General features: G+C 37.7%; 1 protein-coding gene across 1 annotated transcript in view; it reads right to left on the reverse strand.

Moving 5' to 3' along the window:
* The window catches only part of LOC306869811 (tenascin-like), a gene marked incomplete at its 5' end in the record, with an annotated part of 44,183 nt that extends 26,819 nt beyond the window's left edge, over positions 1 to 17,364 (reverse strand). The window contains 9 exons of the mRNA XM_079416728.1: positions 684 to 947; positions 1,884 to 1,973; positions 3,075 to 3,260; positions 3,351 to 3,620; positions 5,278 to 5,431; positions 10,189 to 10,304; positions 10,710 to 10,973; positions 15,189 to 16,502; positions 16,890 to 17,364. Coding sequence (XP_079272854.1) covers positions 684 to 947; positions 1,884 to 1,973; positions 3,075 to 3,260; positions 3,351 to 3,620; positions 5,278 to 5,431; positions 10,189 to 10,304; positions 10,710 to 10,973; positions 15,189 to 16,502; positions 16,890 to 17,364 — 3,133 coding nt within the window. The remainder of the gene's footprint in view (positions 1 to 683; positions 948 to 1,883; positions 1,974 to 3,074; positions 3,261 to 3,350; positions 3,621 to 5,277; positions 5,432 to 10,188; positions 10,305 to 10,709; positions 10,974 to 15,188; positions 16,503 to 16,889) is intronic.
* Between the last annotated feature and the right edge of the window lie 9,943 nt (positions 17,365 to 27,307).

The following is a 27,307-nucleotide window of genomic DNA, read 5'->3' on the forward strand; positions in this document are numbered from 1 at the left end:
TTTTATCAGCTGTTTGGACTCTCATTCTGACGGCACCCATTCACTGCAGAGAATGCATTGGTGAGCGAGGGACGTAATGCTACTCCAAATCTGTTCTGATGAAGAAACAAACATATCCACATCCTGGATGGCCTGAGGGTGAGGACATGTTCATTTAACATGCTTTAACATGTGTTTATGCATTGCACTGGTGATGGCAATACAGTTTCATTATGTTTTGTAATTTTATCCTACTTTTTTAAAAATGCTATAAGCAATTTCCTGTGAATGCACAGTGGCTGAAACACTGAAAACTTACAGTATATTAAAAATAAGATGTACTGTCTAAATATGACGATTTCAGACAATTTGCTCACCAAGTAGAGAAAACAAATTACATTTTTTTTTGCAATGTGCAATTCATTCATGTTGAGAATGCAACACATGCATGCATTGCAGTGCAGACAGATTTTGGTGCATAACGCCATACAAATCAAACGCAGATAGAAGTGTTTGTATTCACATTCTTGCATAGAGTATGTTTCAGGTCTAAAACTGATGATTTTAAATAGATATTTGGGGAGAAATGAATATAAAAGTTAGTTATGATCAATTACACAACACAATCTTTGTTGTCCACACCTGAAAACAACATTGGCATTATCATGTTGGACAAAAGCAAACAAAATCAACTTTACGCTCACCTGTGGAAGCGGTGACGGTGGCAGGAGCACTTCTCCTCCGCCCGCGTTCTGCCACGAGGGTGACGGTGTAGCGCATGCCAGGGCTCAAGCCACTCAGGGTGTAGGTGGTTGCGGTAACAGGCAGCTCGACTTCTTCCCGTCGGCCATCGGCAGAGACGAATGCTAGCCTGTAGGTGGAGATCTTGGCCCTGGGCCTCTTCCAGACCAGTTCCAGGGTGGTTTCGGTGGAGTCTCGTACTTCCAGGTCTCGTGGCGGATCCAGATCTGTGTGGGTGGAGGTTCAAAATGACAGCACAAAAGACACATTCATGCCAGGAAACTGTGATGGCGTCGGCATTCAAGAGAACGGAATCAAAAAGACTGAAGAGATAAAGACTAGTCTGTCATCATCTATTCACTCTCATGTCACTCCAAACCAGTGTGTCTTTTTGATGAGGTTTTAGGATAATTTGTGTGGTGCTTCATATAATGAATGTGAGTCAGATGTTGTTAAGCTCCAAAAAAGTTTTAAAGTCATACTGGTTTAGAAAGACATATCTGGGTAAATTATCTCCTTAAAAATACACTTATATTCATATTATTGTTTTTAGTTTAACTTTTAGTAGGCATCTTCATAAGAAAAACAAAACAAAAAACAGCATGTAAGAGTGATGCACACCACCATTTTTGAAAGATGATTCTTATAGACTGAAAATAAAATAAAATAAATTATTAAATTATAATATGTAAATGTATCTTAATTTATCTAACATTTTTTTTGCAGTGTGTTCACCTAGGATGCATTTATTTTATCAAACATATAGTGAAATATTATTACTAATAATATGTATTTATTTAATAATAATTTAATACATTTTAAAATGTAACTTATTACGTCTTCAGTGTTACATGATCATTCAGATATCATTCTAATATGCGGAACAGCTTCTCAAATAACATTTCTTATTATTATCAACACTGAAAATAATTGTATGTACAGAAAGTTCAAAGGAACAACATTTATTTCAAATAGAAGTCTTTGGTAATTTTATAACTTTGATAATATAAATGCATTTACTGTCATTTTTGATCAATTTAATGCATCCCTGCTGAATAAAATTCTTAACTTCTTTAAAACAACAACAACAACAAAAGAAATACAGTGATCCAAACTTTGGCACAGTTAGTGTCTGTGTAGCTCATAAAAAGAGTTGATCTCACCGGTCAGTGCGTTGGTGGTCGCTGGCTCGCTCTCTCTTTCACTCTGAACAGCTGTGACTCCAATGCCGTACTCCGTTCCAGGCTTCAGGCCTACGGCACACAAAATCTGTTAATCCAGCAGATGAAACACTAAACTGATGCATTTTCAAGCAGGGAACGAGGGGAATATTTCTGAATTATAACACCTCTATGTGAATATTTTCACTTACGTGAGTTTCTTTAAATAGAATGTAAATCAGAGGATTTTTTTTCTAGTGGCATGCATTACAAGCACATCAGCGAACAAAGTGCACCTTCTTAAAGGGATAGTTCACCCAAAAATGACAATTCTGTCTAATTATTCACCCTCATGTCGTTCCAAACCTGTAAGACCTTCATTCATCTTTGGAACACAAATTAAGATATTTTTGATGGAATCTGAGAGCTCTCTGACCCTCCATAGACAGCAATGATATTACCACGATCAACGCACAGAAAAGTAGCAAGGACTTCGGTAAAATAGTCATGTGATATCAGGGGTTCAACCGTAATTTTACGAGGCTACGAGAATACTTTTTGTGCACAAAGAAAACCATAATAACAATTTATTCAGCAATTCTTCCCTCCCTGAGTTGGAGAGTACCCCAGAATGTAATCAACACAATCAGCGTTGTTCATATTCAGCATGCGCGTACTTTATCCTGAACATAAACAGCACTGACAACTGAATAAATTATTATGGTTTTCAGAATTTTCCTTTTTGGGTAAACTATCCCTTTAAAGAAATGTTCAGGATATAAATATATTAGGGCTGGCCTTGACTAAAGATTTTTCTGGTCGACTAGTAGTCGTTCAAGCTTTAGTCGCCTAATCGCACATTTATTAATAAACAATTTAAATGATTATAATGAGTCTTTAATTGCCTACAAAGCCTATAAGCTCTAAGCGCACGCATAAAGCTTGCCACAGCACACCGCAGAAGTTATGATTATGAATGTGTCTGGGAAAAACAGTAAGGAGGCTGCATTAACATTTTAATAATTTATTGATAAACGACTTTGTTTTCGTTTTTAGAGATTTTACTTAAAAAATAAATGTATCTTGATTTAATAATGCTAAGATATTTGTATTGGTAAACAAGACAAAAATACTGAGGAAGTATTGCAACTAGCAAATAAAGTACAATTCTTAACACCAGCAGCATGGTTTTACCTGTAATCGTGGCCCATGTCGTGTCTCCAGCTCTTCTAGGGAACATTTCTTCACCATGAGCTCCTCCTGCGATCGGGCCGTATTTGATACGGTATCCGTCGATGGATGAGCGGCTGTTTTTCCATTCCAGTGTGATGCTGCTGTCAGTCTGATCAACAGCTTTGAGGTCAGTGGGGGCATCCAGACCTGAGAAACACAGAAAACCATCACAGCATCAACACTGGTTTGAGTTCATCTTTGTGAGAAACTATATATGTAGTCTGTAAGCCTTCATACCTGTGGTGAAACTCTCAAAGATGGGCTCGCTGGTCACGTCGCCCCTCTTTGAACTGAGAGACACTCTGTATTCAGTGTCTGGTTTCAGATCTTCCAGGCTGTACTGTGTGTCTGTGGCCATGAGGTCGACATCTCGATGGACTAACGGATCTGTGCTCGGCCCATACGATACCCTGAACCCGTCCACCTCAGCCACGGGCCTGGACCAGGAGATCACTGCAGAGCGGTCGGTCACATCGCCAACATCAATCTGGCCTGGAGAATCGATTCCTGCAGCAAGAGGAGTGATGTATGGTTATGCTGATAATTATATTCAGTTAAAATAATGGGTAACACTTTATTTTTAGGTGTCCTTGTTACACGTTACATGCACTTACTGTTATAAGACCACAATAAATTATGCATAATTACATGCAAGTAAGCCAAACCCTAACCATACAGTAAGCACATGTAGCTCATTAATATTACTCAGTACTTAAATGCATAATTACACTGTAAGAAGGACACCTTAAATAAAGAGTATACATGGCACAGTATTCATTTGGGTCATAGGAGGATATATAATTGATTCTGCTGTGACTGCAAGGTCAAAATTTATTTGTCAAATGTTGCTCATCAGTTTGTCAGTGTTAAGCTATTATTGTACGAGCTTTCTATTCTTGTTTTTTTTATTTATATAAAATAGAGTACTCAGTGGGTGCAATAGAACTGCATACAAAAGCTCTGGTGAGAATCAATCTCTATAGAATCAATCTAATCATCCATCTGTGTTAATCTCATTAGACAACATGAGCTCAGGCTGATGTAAAAATGAGTTTCCACACCGCAAATACTTCTTTCTTTTCCTTAAGCAAAGCAAGTTAAGTTGCAAACCGAAACTGCATCTGAACAAAAGCCAACTCTAATATATTTAATGTCTGTGAAAGCTTCTAGGACTAAAATCAGATAATTGAACCTAATGCAAAATTACAAGGAAAATTGGACCTAAGTATAATAAACCTATAAATAATATATAAGAATCCTGAATAAAATGCATCATGATTTTTACAAAAATATCAAGCACACCTGTTTTCAACATTGATAATAATATGAACTAATATTAATAATGGAGCACCAATAATCATCCTTAAAAAGACCTTTGGTGATACTTTATGCAAATTACTAACCTCAGGGATATCGTCTTTCGTTTAGAAAATTCCAAATTCATAAACACTAGAATGCCATTAAGAAACACTTGTGTTGTGAATGTGCATACACTGCAGGTTGATATTTAGTGTTAAGGGTTTACTCAAATGAATAACTCTTAAATCTGAGCAAAAATCACAGTGATGCTTGACTTAGCAAACACCACTTATAAACTTGATTAGGTCTTTACAAGCCAGTCAATGCCTACTGAATTCTTTCATGCGGTAAATAAGATTTAATGCACTGAGAAGCACAAATTTGTGATGGAGATCTCCAAATCTAGAAATCTGAGCACTTTTACAGGCAGTAAAATGGGGAAACTATTACTGTGATAACTACTGTGAGAAATCAAGGGCCTTTAGAAAATAAAAATGCCTTATTGGTTGTTATCATGGATCTCATGTGCGTAGAGGCTGTAAATGTCAAGCTAGACACACGGATCATCCCGATTTCTCACGGTTAAGCACTGAATTGGATTGTTAAAGCCCTGTTGGCCGACCCACACGGGATGTTTCATGAGGTTAAATGATGGCCCCTATTCTTCTTGGCCTTTCCAAACAGCAGGCCTTCACATTCTTTACTGCTGAGCTAGTTTCACCTTCAACCTCCGACACTTTAGAGACGTTTAGCAGATGTAGATTAAGCCAAACGCTCCAGTCAATTACCGGACGGATCAAAAGCAATGCCTTCAATTTCACTTGGATCATGACACAGACAATAAACAAGAGGAAAGGTGCATTACTTGTTACTACAGTCGAGCTTGTTCCGGGTCCTCTGGTGTTGTTCTTTATGACCGACAAAGTCACTTCATATTCCTGTCCCGGCCCGAGTCCCGGTTGCTCAAAGTTGGTTTGGGAAGGTGTCAGATTGTTCACTATCTTTCCGTTTTCTTCCTTCTGTTATTGAGAAGATAGAAAAACATGCATTTAGCTTTATTTAGTATTTATTGTTTTTGCAAAACCTGTAATGTATTTAAGAGAATGTATAGATCAGTAGTTGGCAACCAGAGGACCTGTAATAATAATAAAAAATAAAATGAAAAACTTTGTCCAAAAAAGGGTTTTATTCTTATATGCAAACATAATTTTCTAAATATGTATTTCTCATTCTTCACAAATTTTTCATGATTTAAATAAGATAAAACAAACATTAAAATAAGCCAAGTCAACTAATCTAGATATTTCTAGATATTTAGATATCCAGATATAGAAATCTAAATATTTCCTGCATTAATTCACTGCCCTCAACAACCTGAAAATAAGAGGTAGTCTAATTTATTTTTTAAAAACGTGAATTTTAGACTGAAAGTCATTTAAATTAATAAAAATGTATAACCCCATGGGCACTTTTATAATGAGTATACATTTTTGCAATTATGCTAAGTTCTAAAATATTTATTTATTTATTTATTTATTTAAAAATATAATAATAAATACAATAAATAAACTAAATATAATAATATTATTTTAAATACCATGGAGTCAACTTATAAAACATCTCAGAGACATTTTAATAAATAAATAAATAAATAAATAAATAAAATAAATAAGACAGACTAATGAATAAATAAATATTTGATGTATTTCTGACCCAAAATATTATATTTATAAAAAAATAATGAAAAATCTTAACGGTTTAAAAATAGGCTCCTATTTTTAAATTAATAAAATCTTAAAACTCCATGGACACACTTATAATGAATACACATTTCATTTTTTTGTAGCTATGCTAAGTTCTGAAATATTTTATTGAGAAGAAATTAAAATAAAGAAAAATAAATAAATCCTTCCTCGGAGTCAAAAAAGGTTGAGCGCCATTGATCTAGATGACCTCAAAGCTAACAGACATTTACTAAAAGTCACAAAACTCCAATAATAATTTTTCAGAGTCAATATTTATACCCCCATTACTGACAGAGAAAACGTGTCATGCATATAAATTTATTAGTTTCCTAAATGCTAGTGGCATGAAACAACAGCACTGAAAGTGAGCAATAAGTTCAAACATCTGGCATTTCTGGAGCACCATTAAAGTGAGTCTTAATGGAGACTTTATGGTTCAAGGATAGTTTTTTAAATGGCTCCTTAAATGAGTGTACGTATGAGCTCATGGCCGCCTGCAGCTCTGACTCAAATGGAGAAAATGCCCCTTCACATCATTATAATGAACAGTGATTAAATTATCCATTACTCTGTTTTAAATATGAGAGAGAGGCTCTGAAACAAGCTGCATGACCGTATTACCCTGGCACCAAGAACCGCCTTTAGGAATAAACCGGCGTGTGAACGCCTTACCGCTGTAAATCTATTGACCTAAAAGTTGACAGAAATAAATTTTTACTATTAGTTTTATTGTCAGTTGTTAAACTGATGAAAGCATTTCAAGTATTTAGCATCTAGGGTATTTCAACACTTTTCTCGCACTTTGCTTTATATCACTTCATGAATATGGCTCTGAATTGCTTCCACATCCTGGGAAGATGGTTTTTATGAAGTTAATGAAATTGACCTAAATTCCAATGCCTCGTAAGGCACCAAAAATATATTTTGTTGTATTTTCTGTCTCAAATGCTTGCAGTATTTTGGCAGTCTGAAGAGCAAAATAACTAAATACACATCCAATACTGATGAGGTCACAATTATTAAAATAAATAATTAATAAAAATAAATAATTAATTAAAAAAAGAATAATAATAAATATATATATATATATTTTTTAAATTGTAATAAAATTACAACACCTTAACACACCCTAAAAATAATAATAAAAATGAACCACCCAAATAGGCTTTTTTCCTATGTGCAAACACAATTCCTCTTCAGGAACTCGAGCTGCGTCCGAGAACGCTAGGGAACGCCTTCAGCATGACCGTGCTCTGATACAAGTGTAATCTGTCCAAAGGATGGGCGCGACGTCACGGGCGGGTGACGTAATGGCCAGGAAGCATAAAAACACGTGCGGTGGAACCAGTGTCAGCTTTTGTCATTCAGCAACCGCTACCCTGTGTGTGTCTGTCGATCTGTGAGGTAAGTCTTATTTAGTGTTTGTTTACGGTCACTTGAAATAAGCTCCACAATGTCTTTAAGTGCAGGGAACTAGCACTTGGGCGAGAGCAAATCACATTACAGGCTGTGTGTTCTTCACTGCTGGGGATGCACACAGTCCGTGTGTGTTCTGCCCGCTTTGTGAACGTTTGTCACTGCGTATGCTTGCTCTCAGAGGGCTCTCTTTGAAGATGGAGCTTTCACCAGTAGTGAACGAGGATCTTGCGGTTCTGATCCCGTCGCTGCTGAGCCACGGCGGCAAGTGAGATCGCGGGGATCGCACTTAGATCTGGCGGAAGGGTTGGAGACGGGTTCGCCTTATCTCCACCTGCATGCCCACTGTACGGAGTGTAGTAGGCCTCCTCTTAATCCGAGAGTCGTCATGCTGAGGCCTCCGCTCCAAGAGCTCGACTGATCGGTGAGTGTCGTCAGGCCTCCTATCGCCAACAGAGAGTTTTAGAGGCCTCCGCTCGCCAGAGCTCCGCTGGGGCAGCTATGTGAGTCGTAGGTGTACCTCCTCACAAATGCTCAGTGTCTGGAGTGTTGCAGGCCTCCTCTCGATTCAGAGAGTCGTCTTGCTGAGGCCTCCGCTCCAAGAGCTCAGCTGTTTCGGTGAGTGTCATCAGGCCTCCTTTTTTAGAGGTCTCCGCTCGCCAGAGCTCCGCCCGGACAGCATCTGTGAGTACTAGGCTCGAATCAGTCTCCTTACAAGATGTCCAGTGTGTGGAGTGTAGAGGCCTCCTCTCAATTCGAGAGTCGTCATACTGAGGCCTCTGCTCCGAGAGCTCGGCCGTTCGGCAAGTGTCGTCAGGCCTCCTCTCGCTCTGAGAGTTTTAGAGGCCTCCGCTTGCCAGAGCTCCGCGGGGGCAGTTATGTGAGTGGTAGGCTCTAGGTGAGTCTCCTTGCAAGATCTCTAGCGTATGGAGTGTAGCAGGCCTCCTCTCGATCTAGAGAGTCATCATGCAGAGGTCTCCGCTCCAAGAGCTCGACTGTTTCAGCGAGTGTCGTCAGGCCTCCTCTCGCTCAGAGAGTTCTAGAGGCCTCCGCTCACCTGAGCTCCGCCCAGACAACATCTGTGAGTAGTAGGCTCTAAGTGAGTCTCCTTACAAGATGTCCAGTGTGTGGAGTGTAGAGGCCTCCTCCCATTTTGAGAGTCGTCATGCTGAGGCCTCCGCTCAGAGAGTTCGGCCGTTCGGCGAGTGTCGTCAGGCCTCCTCTCGCTCAGAGAGTTCTAGAGGCCTCCACTCGCCGGAGCATGAGGAAACTGAATGCCCTGAAGTGGAAGTCTCACTTCATTAGCTAGCTCGACCCAGTCAACTGCCCGATTGGTACAGTTCTGGAGTTCGTGCAGGCCTGTTCCTCCGCAGGGTTAACCCACTCCACCCTGAAGGTCTACGTGGCGGCTTTACCGGCCTACTGCGCCCCTCTTGGCGGCCAATCAGTGGGTAGACATCCCCTAGTTACATGTTTCCTCCAGAGGCTGAGGCCTCCGGCCAGAGAGCTTTTACTATATGATGGATACAGGATGCTATAGCCTCGAGTCCTCTGCTCTCCCCTTTCCTGAAGATCAAGACTCATTTCTCAGAAGTTGGCCTTCGGGACGCAGGCCCCGCCCACTTTAGCCACTTGTGGCCTTTTTTCTCTCGCCCTAGCTGTGCTCCATCCACACTGGGCAGGGATTTGCCAGTCTGGCGGCATAGGTATCTTGTTCCCCTAGTGTTCTCGGACACAGCTCGAGCTCCTGAAGAGGAACGTCTTAGGTTACGTACGTAACCCCAGTTCCTCGAGGGAACGAGACGCCACGTCTCGAAGCCATACATCCCTGCAAGCGGTTGCGTCATTCCTGAAACTGACGCCGGTTCCACCGCACGTGTTTTTATGCTTCTTGGTCATTACGTCACCCGCCTGTGACGTCGTGCCTATCCTTTGGGCAGATTACACTTGTATCAGAGCACGGTCATGCTGAAGGCGTTCCCCTAGCGTTCTCGGATGCAACGTCTCGTTCCCTCGAGGAACTGGGGTTACATACGTAACCTAAGATGTTTCCTAAATATAAATGTTTATTTCTTCAATCATTTTTTTTATTTGATTATTGTATTAATTATATTGTATATTATTAATATAATATAGTATATTTTGTGGCTAAATAAATACATAAATAAAAAAATATAATTCTGATAAAGCAATAATTATACAATTAATTAATTAAATAAAAACAACAAAAAAAAAAAAGAGAGAGGAAAAAAGCAACATTCTTTAAATAAAATGATAGGTTCATATTTACCCTTTAAACAAATGAAAAACATGAAAATAAATTGACAAATTTGTCTTACACAGTTTTGCCTTTCAGGTGAAATTATCTTTGACTGTTTTGCAATGGAGAAGACAAAAACTCATTAAGAATGTATTAATGTCTCATAGGCTAGATTATTGGGTGATAAAATCAGATTTTAACAACCCCATTCAAAATCACATTCACATTCTGTTTTAAATCCATTTTTTTGCAACGTGATGTGTATGTAATGTCATAGCTAATGTGCAGATGCATCTGAATTCTCTCAATTTGTGCCTAGATACGAGCCTTCAACATTGTCTCCCGTGAAACTAACCGTGTTACGGAAGATGAGCTCCCAGTCATCGAATGGAAAGTTCAGCTGGTCCCACAAAACCTCCACAGATGTATCACTGATGGATTTAAACTTCAGGCCCTCGGGCTGCGGTAGATCTGCAGGGAAAGAGCACAGTGTATCATGATATTCACTAAAGTTTATTAGCAATAGTCGATGTCTCAATATGAGAGCACATGTGCAAATGTGTAGTGGCTTGGTGGACTAGTTTTTAATGCTGTTTGGACAGATTTGCATATGCAATTATTGTCTGTGTTACAGATTTTTCTTAAAATAAAACATTTAATAGGTTTATAAACAAGGCCTTAAGACGGAGCGGTGTAGCTTAGTAGTTCATGCAAGATGGTTCTAGACAGTCTAGACTAATTATGAAAATGGCATAACTACAAGAGACCACATCTCGAGTGACAGGAGTTGAAATGCAATTATACTTTTCAGCAGTTTTATCTAGTGATTGCATATGTGTGTATTTGTGTAAGGTTGATCAGGACATGCGAACATACATGTGGCTACTCTGGCACTGACAGGAACGCTCTTCTTGTTGTTGAGGACAGCATAAACATTGATGAGATACTCGATTCCTGGCTCCAGCTCAGAGACTGTAGCAGACGTACGATCTCCAGGCACGCTGAAGTCCAGCTGCAGGCCGCCTGGTGACGTCGGGATGTATGTAACCAAATACTCCGTCACCAGCATCTCGTTCTTCCATGTAAGGTTCACCTTCTCCGTGGTCACATCCGTGACAGTCAGGTCTTCCGGTGGTGAGACTGGGAAAGATATTAAGGGTAATTTACGCCACAGATGTTGAGAGAGCGAACGGTCTTTGGTGCCAAGTAGTAGGAAAATTGTTCGTGTCTCCACTGTGGTGACTGGGAAACATCCAAATCAAACTGCTGAGAGGTTAGAATCAAGCTAAACTGAATAAATTAACTTTGGTTTCTTATTAATGGAAGTTTTTGGACCTTTTGACATGAGTTTAATTGTTGTCTGCATCGAGCTTCACCACTAATGGTCTTCTATATAAAGCTAATGGATTTCACAGGCACACATATGGTGTCAGTTTACTGTCAAAGTACAAAAAATTAGCATGTTCAGTACTTTTCTGTGCAAAAAGATGGATATAAAATAGTGTTTATGTAGTAGATTTTTAATGTTTTTGAAAGATGTCTTTCATGCTCGCAGAGGCTGCATTTATTTAATCAGAAATACAGTAAAAACAGTTACAATTTAAAATGACTGTTTTCTATTTGAATATATTTTCAGATGTAATTTATTCCTGTAATGCAAAGCTGAATTTTCAGCATCATTACTCCAGTCATCAGTGTCACATGATCCTTCAGAAATCATTCTAAGCTGATTTGTATGAATTTCTTTCATTTAATTAACTGACCAAGCTTTTGAACAGTAGTGTACTGTATATCATCAGTAAGTCATTTGTGAGTCTTATAGGCTGCGTTCATTGTGCTTTTTTGAGTCTTTTGATGCCTGGCAACCCTGAGTTGTATGGAAAAGTGTTAACATTCTGCATAACATTTCATTTAATAAATCCTTGGAAGAAAGGTTTGGAATGAGGGCAACAGAAGATTATTTCTGCCTGAACTATCCTTTTAATTTACCACCATAAAAGCAAAGAAATGCCAATCATCTGGCTAACATTTGAAAAAAAGTATTTGCATTACGTACTAAGAACTAATGCTTTGCAGGGTTATTATTGTTAAAACCATAAAATATATTGTTACTTTAAATAAAATAAACATTAACTGAAATAAAATTAAATATAAAAAATAAACCCATTTTACTCATTATTTGCGAAAACAAGAGTTTTTATTTTCATGTCGTTTAACTTCAAGTACTAAAATAACCAGTGTTGAGGAAAGTTACTTTTAAAGTAATGCATTACAATATTATGTTACACCATGAAAAAGTAACTAATTGTGTTACTTAGTTACTTTTCATGGGAAGTAATGCATTATGTTACTTTTGCGTTACTTTTTGTCACCTGGGTTGGGCTTGCTTGTGTATTTTTTTCAACAAAAATCTCAAAAGTTATATTTTTGGCAGCTGTAAAGGCGCTTTTACACCAAAAATGAAATTAATAAGCCTGAGGCTGAAGGAATTTCCCTTCCCTATCTGTCGGTCACTACGAGTTATGTCGTGGCGACATTAGTGAATCCCCTAATGTCGTCACGACATAACGTTTCCGTTCCCTCCATCAGGGAACGAGGGTTACATAAATAACCGAAACCATTTCTCTCAACTTGGGGACAGGAGAGCTGTCAGCGAATACATGGGAAAACAAAGTAACTTGCATTACTTATTTTAAAAAGTTACTCAAATATTTTGTTATAAATTTAAAAGTAATTTGTCACATTACTAGTTACTTGTAATCTGATTATATACCTCATTAAAGGGTTAGTTCACCCAAAAATGAAGATTCTGTCATTAATTACTCACCCTCATGTCGTTCTAAATAGGGGTGTAACGATTCATCAATATGGATCGATATATATCGATACGATGTCTGACGATACGATGCATCGATGCCATGAGTAAAATATCGATATCTGTAGTATAAAAACGCACCTTTATTTTGGCACTGTCCACATTTTCACATAATGTCCGTCTATGCATTACCGCCAACGCATGCATTCTCGTTCAAACTCATGTATCAGGGCTCGATATAAGGACTGCCCGAAGGCACAAGGCGAGCATAAATGACGCTCAGGATTATTTGCGAAACAGTCTAGCTCTGTGTGAGAAGTTTTCTGCACACACATCTGAAGCGCGCACGCACACAGACAGCCGCATTAGTAGCATTTTTAGATTTATGTTATATATTTTGGTTGCATTTGTTAATAAAAATGTAGATGGTTGTTTAAAATAGGTATATAATATCATAATATCGATATATCGATCAATATACTCCTGTATCAAATCGAATTGTAATCGTATTGTAGAATTTTTTGAGTATCGGCAAATATCGTATCGCTGGGTGTGAGAATCGATATCGTATCTTATCGTGACGAACCATCCAATTTACACCCCTAGTTCTAAACCCGTAAGACCTCTGTTCATCTTCGGAACACAAATTAAGATATTTTTGATGCATCCTGTGAGCTCTCTGACCCTCCCATAGACAGCAAGGATCCTTACATGATCAAGGTCCAGAAACATAGCAAGGAGATCGGCAAAATAATCCATGTGACATCAAAACGAGAATACTTTTTGTGCGCAAAAGAAAACAAAAAATAACGACTTTATTCAAAAATTTGTCTCCTCCGCGTCAACCTGGCACCATTTTGGAGAGTATCCACTGAACATAAACAACGTACGCTATTCTGTGTCAGCTGCATCACACGGATACGTTGTCTACGTTGTTTGCGCTATGATCTGAACGCAAACAACGTATCTGAGTATTCTCGTATCTTCGTAAAAAATTATGGTTGAAACCCTGATGTCATATGGATTATTGTTCCGTCATCCTTGCTATGTTTCTGGACCTTGGTCGTGTAAGGATCCTTGCTGTCTCTGGGAGTGTCAGGGAGCTCATGGAATACATAGAAAATATCTTAATTTGTGTTCCGAAGATGAATGAAGGTCTTGCGAGTTTGGAACGACATGAGGGTGAGTAACAGACAGAATTCTCATTTTTGGGTGCACTATCCTTTTAACTTATAACGCATTACCCCAACATTCATGTTATTTTAGTATCACTGAGATAGTTTTAATATTTTGAAATTTTCATACACATTTTCCATTTTCATTTGAATTTTAGGTAAAGGTTTAGTAATTTTGTTGTGTGTATTTGTCATTTTTAGTAGTGTTTTTTTTTAAATACAGTATTTTTTTTTTTTAGTTTTAGTTATTTTAGTACATCAGGTTAAACTAAATTACATTTAAATTAAAATTAATTTACAATTAAATTAAAATTAAACAATATTTTTATATCTTATTTTAATCCAGTTAACGTTTATGCCAGTTAACATTAAATTATATATATAAAAAAAATCTTTGTTTTAATTTTAATTTTAGTTAACTATAAAAACCCAGAAAATAACAAGTAAACTTGAAATAAAAATGAATAAAATGATAAAAAAACACTGGCAACATATTTTTATTTTTAAATCCAAAAAAAAAAAAAGAAAAAAAAAGAAAATGACTAAAACGTACTAAAATTACTCAAAATTATAAAAAACTAAAATAGGAAAATATGAAAATATAAACAAATTCAAAATATTAATACACAGTATATGAATAATAGTATATATAGTGTGTGTGCACTTGCTTGGCCATTTTTAGTTGATAAACAGGAAAGTGGGTTCAAGCGCCAGCAGAAGGCAGTGTAATGAAATAGTCTTTAAGAGAAGCAGTCTATCAGCGGAAGTTTAAAATCAGCTCGTAAGTGTATTTACTTGTCTCAGTGTTTAGCGCATTTGCCATTGCTAGGAAACGCTTATTTTGTTTACTGTGTTGAGCCTTGCTGAAATCGCGTTTGGTCTCGTACTGTATCGCGTATCTTGTCAGTGTGTGCACTTGCTTGGCCATTTTTAGTTGATAAACAGGAAAGTGGGTCCAGCTGAATTGAAATGGTGATTTGTTGGATTGATATAAAAAAGGTTATTATACCGCGGCAGCGGTCGCGGCAGTCGTCGTGTGAAGCCCTCTTAGTGTGAAGACCGAAGAGTGTAAAGACCATCAACTCTACCGTGCGACTCCACCAAGGGATAGAAGTATCGCTTTTTATTTTAGTTTTTTTCATTTATATGTTTATTATTGAAATGTTGTTATATGCATGTGTCAATTTTATTTAATTTCTTTATTTTCTTAAATATGTGGGTATATAGTATTTATAGAGTTGTAACTTTTAGTTTTAGTTACTTTTTCTTATTTGTAAGTCACTTTGGACAAAAGCGTCTGCTAAATGACAAAAGTAAAGTAAGTAAGTAAACTATATAGTATTGTATATAAATGACTACAATTACCTTCTGAGCAATCCTCGCCAATGTGGCCTTCATCGCAGACGCAGTGGCCGTCCACACATTGCCCCGCACCATTACAGTCATTCGGACAGCTTCTTTCTCCACAGGCATCTCCACCAAATCCCTCGTCGCACACACATTTCCCATTGATGCAGCGCCCACGGTTATTGCAGTTTCCAGGACAGGTGGGGACAGAGCAATCCAGGCCCTCAAAACCCTCCTGGCAAACACACTGTCCCTCCACGCAGCGTCCATGGCCGAGACAGTCGTTCGGACACTTCTTCTGACTGCAGTCCTCTCCGGTGAAGCCTTCATCGCAAACACACTGTCCTGCGACGCAGCGTCCACGGTTCAGGCAGTTGCTCGGGCAGCTCAATTCACTGCAGTCTTCGCCGGTGAAGTCCACGAAGCAAACGCACTTCCCGTCCACGCACTGGCCTCGGCCGTAACAGTCTGACGGGCAGGTTTTGATGCTGCAGTCCTCACCGACGAATCCCTCATCGCAAACGCACTGGCCGTTAAAGCAGCGCCCACGGTTGTTGCAATCATTGGGGCAGCTAAACTCCGAACAGTCGTGGCCTTGGAATCCGACATCGCATTCGCAGCTCCCATTGATGCAGCGCCCTCTACCGTTGCAGTTATTCGGACAGGAGAGCTTCCCGCAGTCCTCTCCGAAGTAACCTGTTTCACAAATGCAAACACCATTGAAACAGCGCCCTCTTTGGTTGCAATCATTTGGACAGGTCAAGCTGGAACAATCCTCGCCGGAGTAGCCAGCAGTGCAAATGCAACGGCCGTCGATGCAGAAACCTCGTCCCGAGCAGTCGTTTGGACAAGCGATCGTGCCACAGTCCTCTCCGGTGAAGCCTTTATCGCAATAACAAGTCCCGTTGTCGCATCGTCCGCGGTCGTAGCAGTCATGAGGACAGATGAGCTCGGAGCAATCAAATCCAGTCCAGGGTTCATCGCAGACACACTCACTATCAACGCAGCGGCCGCGTCCCAAACAGTTGTTGAGGCAATCCGTCTCTGTACAATCGTCTCCAGAGAAGCCTTCATTGCAAACGCACACTCCATTAACGCAATGGCCGTTCTCACTGCAGTCAACCGGACAGGTCTCCACGCTGCAGTCCTCACCCGTGAAGCCATCGAAACACTCGCACTTTCCGTTAACACAGCGGCCCTGGTCACTGCAGTCTCCGGGACAGTCGGGGACGGTGCAGTTGGGGCCCTTCCATCCGGGCTCACAGATGCAGCCACAGGTGTCCGTGCTGTAGTTTCCACGGCCGCTGCAGTAGGGCTTCATTCCTATAGCACCTACACAATCAGGAGATACAATTTATGTACCATTAGCATTACCAAACTGAATAAAAAAATAATGACTATTTACAGGTTTTTTTTTTTACAGGTTTATTTGACAGGTTTTTCGAAACACTTCACTACCTCTCACATTGGTCAGCCCCTCCTTCAACTTATGCTACGAATTGGGCTTTATTGCAATCATAATGCGCAAAAAGATAATTGTTTTAATGGTGTTTACACTTTGTGAAGAAATCAACATAAGCATTTCTTTGTCTCTGCATATTAAACCTGAATTAATTTAACATTGAAAGACCTTTAAAATTTGACTGCCTGTAACATTGTGAAACCTTCCACCCTCAATAAAGATTTGAATCTCAAAGTGTGTGGAAAGCGAACACGTACCTGTGGCCTGAGCGCTGCAGCAGGTGGTTTCTGTGGCGCATTGTTCTCTGAGCATCGACACCTCACCCTCCAACATCTCCAGCCGATTCAGGAGCTCCTTCAGGTCCGGCAGTCCCTCCGTACAGCCACATGCCTGCTTGGGGATGTTGATGCGGTGGGTGAAGACGATCTGATTACTGCTGTCCAGTGTCTGGTCTGTTACTTCTGAGCCAGATGGCGCATCCTTCTGTTCAAGATCTGAACCAGCGGGAGAGTCCAGATCCACCGAGCATAAAGAGCTACCGGGAACTTTGATGTTGTAGACGTGGTTAAAAACGACCGGTTGGGAAGAGGTCGGAAGGGTTACATTGTGTATGCCGGGAATCGTCAGAGCTTCCCTTCTGTGTCTGATCATCTTCTTTACCAGGCCAGCTTGATTTAGGGTCATCAGGGTTGCCAAAACCAAACAGCTGAATGTCAGGCCTGCTGAACCCATGTTTCTGCACTAATGGATGCTTGTCTTGGCAAGAAGGCCTGCCTGGTGAGTCTGGACAAAGTGCTGCTGTCTCTGAAAAAGCAAACACACAAAACATTTAATAAAAAACAGAAAGAAAGAAAAATGTCGCTATAATTGCAAGAATAAATAGAAAATGCAGAAACATTTCAGGGAACCCATTCAAAGCACCATCATTTTTAGAAACAATTGTGGTAATTATTCATATTTTGAATTAGTTTTTATTTTTGATTTCGGTTTTTATTTTAATTCCAGTAAAAATTTTATTTTTCATTATAATATTTAATGTTTTAGTCTTAGTAATTTTAGTACATTAAGTTAAACTAAAGCAGGTCACGTTGGTCAAGCTCGCATCAGCTGACTCTCAGCTGATCCCCATCTGCCTATAGGAATACAACACTTATCTAAGCATCCATATATAAGGTCCTTCTGTATTATCAGCAGTTTTCACATTGCTCAATAGCTAATAACCCTCCTCCATCCCCAACTCCTCCTCTGTCAGTCAGGATCCAGCCTTCTGATTCTCTTTTGAATAAGACCTATTCTAAAATGTATATATAAAATTACTGAACTTTAACGATATCTGCAATACTTTCATTGGTTCTGTTCTGTTTACCCTGGGGGGTCGCTGCTCTCCCTGCTCTCATCAATGCTAGGCTGCATGGATGCGCAGGGAGTTCTTGCCCAGAACAGAACCATTCCGCCAATCCAAACTGTATGCTTATTGTCAATCATCTTTGATGATAGTGGTCCTGACAGAAATAAAGAAATACTTATACGTATAAGTATGTTTTATTTACTTTATTTAAGGTTTAATTTATTTCAAGTATGTATTTTTTTATAGTTTTAGTTAACTATAACCGTGATTTGAATGCATTACATTAAACGTGTAAAAAGAAAGGTTCACAGAAATTAAAACGAGCACAGAAATAAGTACTTAGTAAATACAGTAAAAAGCATTAAATGACAAGAACATTTCTCTTCATGCAGTGTTTAACTGCAGCCATTAATCTTTAAAGTGATAGTGGATTGAGCACAGCTGTCAATTCAAACTAAAAATAAAAATGAATAAGCACGTATGTAAAAAAATAATTAAATGCCTTTTTTTAAGGGCTTGAAAGCCATTGGATGGTTTTTCAACAAACTGATTAAGCATTATGTGTGGGGCAGAGTGACTTACCTGTTAAATAATATTGATAGCTAATATATAAAATGCACAAACTGAACATATGCCAGATTAAAGTTTGCAGCAGTTTTTGAACTACATTTATTGCCACTACATCTTCCAGGACTATGGGGACCATCGCTCATCAATATCCTTATTGTTGAATCATAAAGTTATTTTTTATTTCTCCAAGACACTCTGCCAGATTCCTAAAAATATAGTCCATTTTTGTCTTTGAGCATATTAATAAAATCTGCCTTTCCCTTCTGCACACTTGATCTGGGATGACTTCATATCTGGACATAGAGCTGTGTAATTTGTGGATGGTGGATGGGGGCCAGAGTCTCGGTCTCCTCCGCAGCGTGGGAACGCTCATCTGAAGCTGGTTCTGGATGTCCGTGCTGCCTCCACATGTCTCAGATGTCTGAGCGTGTGTGATGCTGGAGAGGAAAACTCGACTGCAGGACCTCAGAGCGATTCAAAAGAGATATCACCACCTACACGACCGCAGCCACAGGGACTTCCTGTCTCTGCCGCGTGCGTGAGAGGCACTTCCAAACATGGAGGAAACCGAATGCAAAAGTCATTTATTTTCACCCAGCTATTCAATGATAAGCTTTATGCCACAAATTGGGGCGTGAAAAAACATGCACTGCGTTGTCTAGAAGGGAAATACCAGCTAAAAACTATAATGACAGGTTAGTGACAGTCACAGATCGTCTTTGTGATCAGTTTAAGAATGACTTTCCCAGGTTTTTTTTTTTTTTTGCATTTGCATAATTTGAGCAGACTATAATGAGATGCTTGGAGTCAAAGGACTTAAATAATATTAATAAGAGTAACCAGACAAGACCTGCTCATTTCAATGATTGCCACACTTTCCTGTTGCTAGAATATTGAATATTGAATAGAATAGAATAGAATAGAATAGAATCTGTCAGATATCAGTGAAATATTGCAGGTGTCATGAGAATCACACCTGCGTCTGTGACACAACTATGCAAACAGCACACACACACACACACACACACACACACACACACACACACACACACAGAAGACTCAAGAGGGAGCAGTTAGGAAACTAGCCAATCAGAAAGGATATCTGCCTGTCAATAATTTCTCTGGAGTTATTCGTTTCTGAGAATTGGTTCAAACAGTCTGTTTCAAAGGATCAATTTAAAACACTGATTTGTTTGTAAAAGTATTTTAAACAAGATATCAAACTGGTTAATTTAATTTATAATAAATAAAATTGTCATATGACCATTCAAAAGTTTGGTCTGTATTTTAAATTTTTATTTAAAAGACATGACAAATAAACCTTCAAATATTATAATTCTTTGAGTACACTTTTTTTTATAAAAAGATATAATGCAGTGCAGTGAATAACTTTTTAATGCATTATACATAAAAGCTTTTACGTTTTACCAAGTTTTTATACTTTTGATAGAAGTCATAGAGAAATACAGCAAAAACTGTAATATTCTGAATTATTACAATAAAAAAAAAATCAATTTGAATAGATTTTAAAATGTAATTTAATCCTGTGATGCAAGGCTGAATTTTCAGCATGATTACTCCAGTCTTCAATGATCCTTTAGAAATAATTCTAATATGCTGATTTGCTGCTAAAAAACATTTCTGATTATCCATATTGTTTTGTGAAAACTGTGATTTTTTTTTATTATTCTTTGATGAATAGATCAATAATGAATAGTTCAAAAGAACAATATTTATTATATTTAAAAAAGCAACACACATAGTTAACAAGGGAGTGGACCAAACCACATGAGCGGATATCCACGGGATCTTGTGTTGTCACAGGTGCATTGTGCATGTGGTTCTCATTTGTATGGCTGCTGGTTAAATGAGCACCATCAGTAGTTGTAAAGTGCAGTAAAAATGGAACAGCAGGGGAATATTATTCAATTCTTGTCCATGATTTTGTTGCATGCCTTCATTTTTAAAGTCTTTTTTAATTTAATAAAGACTAGTCTATAAATAAAAAAATGGTATTATACACAAGTATGTGTATATTTATTGTATATGTGTATATTTATTGCAACGCCCCTGCTGTGCTGTGTTTCCTCCTCCTTATGTAAATCTCGTGCGTGCAAAAGACCATTGAAAAAGAGGTGAATCCCAACATAGCACCGACTGTGACTTTACAGTCGGGATCCTTAATGTTTACGCCCCCCAACATTTGCATAATGTATACCAGCCCATGTTCTAGGCCAGCCGGACCTGCACAGCCGAATCATCGATGCAGTGTTGCCAGATATTGCTATTAAAACCGGGTGTGTCTCACTCATACTGGAAACTGAAGCTGCGGGCTCTTTGATCGCCCCCTGGTGGCTGGCTGCAGTACAGGTCATAAACCCCGCCCTCTCCATGTAAACGAATGGGACTTGAGTCATAACAAAAAAATTAATTACACTTCCAATACAATTTTCCAAAATATGATTTTGGTCATTTAAGGTAGTTGTTATCACGCTGATATATGTTCAATTGTTCGTTTTTGTGGTAAGTTTGATTTTAGCTAGTGTCGTTATGGTTGATTGGGTCTGCGGGAGTTTGGTTCCGCGGCTCTGCCTCATGACTCTACTGTGCAGACTCTGGCTCCAAACGAATCTCTACTGCGCAGACTCGGGCTCCAAATAACGTCATTTACTCACAATGGCAACGGCCATACTGAGATGTATTCGCTTCACTTTTCTATAATGGAAAGAAGCGGAGACGCGTCGTTCAGGCCCATCGCAGGCCGGACAGCAGAGATCTGTTTGCTGTGTGAGCTACTGAAACAGCCAATCAGAGCAGAGCTCAACATTGAGCCGCACTGTGAAACAACCAATCAGAGCAGAGCTCAACATTATTATTCATGACCCTTCCAAATAAGGTAATAACAGACCATATCATTCTAGGGAGAAATCCTTTTTTGCCTTTTAAGACACATGGAACATACCCTCTATGTAGATATCAGAGAACAATTTAAAATATTATATCAATGCATTCTATAGCACCTTTAAAAAGTTTCTTATTTTCACCAGGGCTGCATTTATTTGATAAATAATTTGGCAAAAAGAACAAAATTGTGGAATATTATTACAATTTAAAATAACTGTTTTAGTTGTGAATATTGTCTTTGTGTAATTTATTGAGGTGAAGCCAAGCTGAATTTTCAGCATCATTACTCCAGTTTTCAATGGCAAATGATCCTTCAGAAATCATTCTAATATGCTGATTTGCTGCTCTTATTTCTTATTATATAGAGATACACATAGACATGTGCAAGCATTTTACATTATGTACTGTAAACTGAAAACAGAACTTTCAGTGGATAGCATGACCTATCCATTTACGAATCCTTTTCATGTGACATGTTTGAGCTTTTTTAGGTTTTTCTTCTAATGCTTTGCCAGCTTCATAAAAATGACTTGAATAAAAAGCATGCAGTCTGATATTTGAGATGCACAGTCATCACATTCTCAGTGCAATGACGGCATTTAAAATGCGTTAAAAGTGTATTCATGACCAGACAGAAAAGAAACATGTTGCTGTTGTTAGTAATTCGTTTTTAGGGTGTTCTAATACATATAAATATAAATATAATTATAAATATAAATTACATTTACATTTAGTCATTTAGCAGACGCTTTCATCCAAAGCGACTTACAAATGATGATAATAAAAGCAATCAAAACCAACAAAAGAGCAATAATATGCAAGTGCTATGATAAGTCTTGGTTAGCCTAATGCAGTACACGTAGTGAGGTGTTAGAAAAAAAATATATACATATATATTAACAAGTAGAAAACAAGTATATAGAATAGAAAAAAAATAGAGAAGGCTAGTTTTAAAGGCCTTTAAAAAAAAAAAAAAAAAAAGAAAACAAGCAGTTAGAAAACGAACACAGAGTGCAAATGTTAGAGGGTCAAGTCAACAAATAGATACAATAGAATTAGAATAGAGAGTGCTAGAGTTAGAGGGTCAAATAAATATGGAAGAGACCAGTTTTTAGCCGTTTCTTGAAGATGGCTAAGGACTCAGCTGAATAAATTTTATAACAATGAAGGTTTCTCGTGAAATAGACACTGTTAAAAGAAAATACATAAAAAGCTTACAAAAATCTGCTATTTGCATATTCTATGAGATGATTAATCTCTCAACCAGAGAGATTAATCATCAGTGAATTACTAAAATTTTATGCTAAATTGCTTGGTATTTAGCTAGATTTTTTTATTATAAAAAAAAAAAAAAAGGCAAATTACAATCTACTAATTGCATGGCTCATCCATTTAGAGCAGCTTGATCTTAAGTGCTTTGCATCAGGTTACAAAGCTGACATGGGAAACATCCAGTTTATTTATTGATCTTCTAACCTGTGACCTTTGGGTTCCCAGTCAAGACCTTTAGATCTCATTCTCACACTTTGAAGTGTCCACTCAGCACTTCCACATTTTTTTCCATTCCTTCAAACCCTAACAAGGGTCGACCCTGTGACCCTACAGCCCTTTAAGTTCAGTTGAAAATGATGTCTCGAAACTAATGAAAAAAGGATCTTCACCTTAACAGACGAGTTCATGAGATCGTATTCTCAGCATGCGCACAATAAAGTTGAAATACACGCCAGTGTTTGGGTTGCTACAGTAGGTTCAGGAACAAAGGTATGAATTCAGTGTAGTGTTCCTCCCAGTTTCTTTTAAAACACCAGGATGTGAACATATAAAGCTGAGATTGAAAGACATAACATATAATTATGACTCAATTATGACTCAATTTTTTTTTTTATCTTAGACTATCCTAATTTCGACTTGTCATTGAGTTTCTATGTCATAATTTACATTTATGTCATAATTTAGACTCATAAAAATGACTTAGTACCTCAGAATTTTGACTGACATAATTTACATTTTGTCACAATTATGAGATATCATCTCATAATTTACACTTGAGTAATAATAATAATGACTTTTTATGTAATAACTATGACTCAATTTTAACTGACATAATTAGGCTTTTTGTCATAATGAGTTTATTTCATAATTTAGACTTCTCATAATTATGGCAGTTTCAACTTTGACTTTTTCTTATAATTGATTATATCTTATATGATTAAGTATCTCAGAATTTTGACGGACATAATTTAGATTTATCTCATAATTATGAGTACCTATCATAGTTTAGACTTTGTTTAGTCATAATTTAGACTTATCTCATAATTATGAGTTTTTTATTGAAATTTAGACTCATTTTATAATTATAACTTTTCTCTCATAATTATGAGCTTCTATCATAGTTTAGATTTTTATCTCATAATTATGACTTAGTATCTCAGTTTTGACTAACATAATTTAGACTCTAATAATTCAGATTTTTTATAACATGAATTAGACTTATATTATAATTTAGACTTTATATTTCATAATAAGACATGATTTAGATATTATCTCATAATTTAGACGTTTCATAGACATAATTTAAGATGAAAAGTGTCTCAACTTTGACTTTTTATCTCATAATTGTGAACAACGTTTTGACAATTTTGACATTTTGTCAGCTTCAAATTTTTATATCATAATTTAGACTTTTCATCTCATAATTATACTTAGTATCTCATGACTTCTATGTCATAATGATTTACCAAAACATGACTTTTTATTTTCTTATGTGGCAGAAATAACTTCCATATAAAAAATAAAAAAAAGCAAATTTATGTCTCCATATAAGACTTAAAACTGTCCACCCCTACTTGTCACTTAATCACAAAAACAACTAAGCAATTTGTAAAGACATTGAGGAATAAATAGGCTGTGTATTTAAGAATATTATAAAGGGAAATAATCCTCCTGCAACACAAATCTGCACTCTCTTTAAGTTATAATCCAGATTTACTGTATCTTTATTAGTTTTCCCTGTACTGGCACCAGAAAGGGAACTTTCCCACCTGGAAACAGGGACTAGGAATGTTGGCCTCTGTTTTCAGCCATCTGTTTTGCCTGGTCCACAGCAAAGACTCTGTGCATGTGTGTGTCATACGCGTTTAGACTAGAAGAGCTCCAGCCATCAAACGTTTTAAGTGTTCAGTAGATTCCACCCCTAACAAATATACAATTCAATGGTATAAGAGTGTATAGATTAAAGATAAACTATCCACTGTAACCCTATGGCAGGAAGCATCAATCTACATTCCAGATGAAGTATAGAGCAGACTGTATGCTATATATGTGAACACTCTAACATGTTTAGTCCACTGGCAGTGGGCAATTACAAGACTTTGATTGATGTCTACACCAAGCACACTGCCATATGCTGTTTTCCTTGCTGAGGGAAATAGATTTTGTATTTTTCTGGGTAATAAAAGCTTTCTATAGAAAAAGCATAAAAGTATTGTTATGATTAATATCATGGTATTATTATAACTGGCAGGGATTGTTCAACCAGATCCATCTGGTGGATTTTTAATATTTATGAGATAATATCAGTTTTTTAAATAGTGTGTGATTTATTAAATAATCTATTTATTTATTTATTAGCCTTAGTTCTACAAGTAGTTTTCAATAATAACTTTAGGGATGAATGGATGGTTGACAAAATGTATAATTACTATAAAAATTTACTAGATGTTGATCTAAAGCCATGTTATAATAATAATAATAAAATACTGTTTGATATAGAACTGATACTGTGATATTGTTGCTGTTGTATCTGAATAATTCTGGATGGAAATATACTTTATTGTCCTGCCAATCAATGCTTTCCTCATTAAGGCAACCTCCAGAAATCTCCAATTTCACTGACCTTCTGAATACTTCCAGAACGTTTTCAGTGATGAGGATACCATCAGAGCACTGGCCCTACGTGACACTTTCCCTTAAACAAGTGAGAAGTTTGACGGTGAAACGGATATACCAGACATGAATTCTCTCGTCTTCAGTGGTCATTTACCAAAGCGAATGAGCGATTCTCACAAAAAATAAAAAGGAGCCTGGAAGTGATCCATCAGCACCAGGCCATCTGCACTAAGGGTCCATATGCGACTCAGACCTGTCTGTCTAGACTCCCTGAGATTTATGGGAAGTAGGCACTTATATCAAAGATTACTCATGGGAACACAGACCCTAGAACACACCGTATAACTGGTTTGCAGTGCAGCTGTTCAGACCAGATCACTGTTGACATCCATTTTATTCAGCAACACCTGAATGTACTTGACTAGAATGAAAAGTTGCACTTGGACATAGTTTAGATTTCTTTAGTTTTTAATGCTAGCATCACATACAACCCAAATTCCAGAAATGTTGGGACGTTTTTTAAATGTGAATAAAATGAAAACTAAAAGACTTTCAAATCACATGAGCCAATATTTGATTCACAATAGGACATAAATAACATAACAAATTTTTAAACTGAGAAATTTTACACTTTTATCCACTATATGAGCTCATTTCAAATTTGATGCCTGCTACAGGTCTCAAAAAAGTTGGAACAGTGGCAACAAATGGCTGAAAAAGCAATGCATTTTGAAAACATTCAGCTGGGAGAACATCTAGCAACTAATTAAGTTAATTGACATCAGGTCTGTAACATGATTAGCTATAAAAGGGATGTTTTAGAGAGGCAGAGTCTCTCAGAAGTAAAGATGGGCAGAGGCTACCAATCTGTGAAAGAGAGCCTAAAACGATTGTGGAATACTTTAAAAACAATGTTCCTCAAAGTCAAATTGCAAAGGTTTTGCAAATCTCATCATCTACAGTGCATAACATCATCAAAAGATTCAGAGAAACTGGAGAAATCTCTGTGCATAAGGGACAAGGCCAAAGACCTTTGTTGGATGCCCATGGTCTTCGGGCCCTCAGACGACACAGCATCACTCATCAGCATGATTCTCTCATTGACATTACTAAATGGGCCCAGGAATACTTCCAGAATTCACTGTCGGTAAACACAATCCAGAACTAAAGCTCTATCATGCAAAAAGGAAGCCATATGTGAACATGGTCCAGAAGCGCCGTCGTGTCCTGTGGGCCAAGGCTCATTTAAAATGGACTGTTTCAAAGTGGAAAAATGTTCTATGGTCAGACGGTATGGGGTGCATAAGTGCATAAGGTATGGGCAGCTTGCATGTTTTGTTAGGCACTATGAATGCTGAAAGGTATATAAAGGTTTTAGAGCAACATATGCTCCCCTCCAGACGATGTCTATTTCAGTGAAGGCCTTATTTATTTCAGCAGGACAATGCAAAACCACATACTACAGCTATTACAACAGCATGGCTTCGTAGCAGAAGAGCCCGGGTGCTGAATTAGCCTGCCTGCAGTCCAGATCTTTCACCTGTAGAGAACATTTGGTGCATCATTAAACTAAAAATTTGTCAAAGATGATCACGAACTCTTCGGCAGCTGGAAACCTATATCAGGCAAAAATGGGACCAAGTTCCATCACCAAAACTCCAGAAACTCATAATCTCGATGCCCAGATGTTTTCAAACTGTTTTGAAAAGAAGATGAGATTCTACACCATAGTAAACATGCACCCGTCCCAACTATTTTGAGACCTGTAGCAGGCATCAAATTTGAAATAAGCTCATTTCGTGCATACAATTTTAAAATTTCTCAGTTTAAACAGTTGTTATGTTATCTATACTCTATTGTGAATAAAATATTGTCTCATGTGATTTGAAATTCTTTTAGATTTTATTTTATTCAAATTAAAAAAATGTCCCAACATTTCCTTAATTCGGGTTGTAGAAAGACTTG

This window comes from Barbus barbus (assembly GCF_936440315.1).
Source record: "Barbus barbus genome assembly, chromosome: 5".
Lineage (NCBI taxonomy): Eukaryota > Metazoa > Chordata > Actinopteri > Cypriniformes > Cyprinidae > Barbus > Barbus barbus.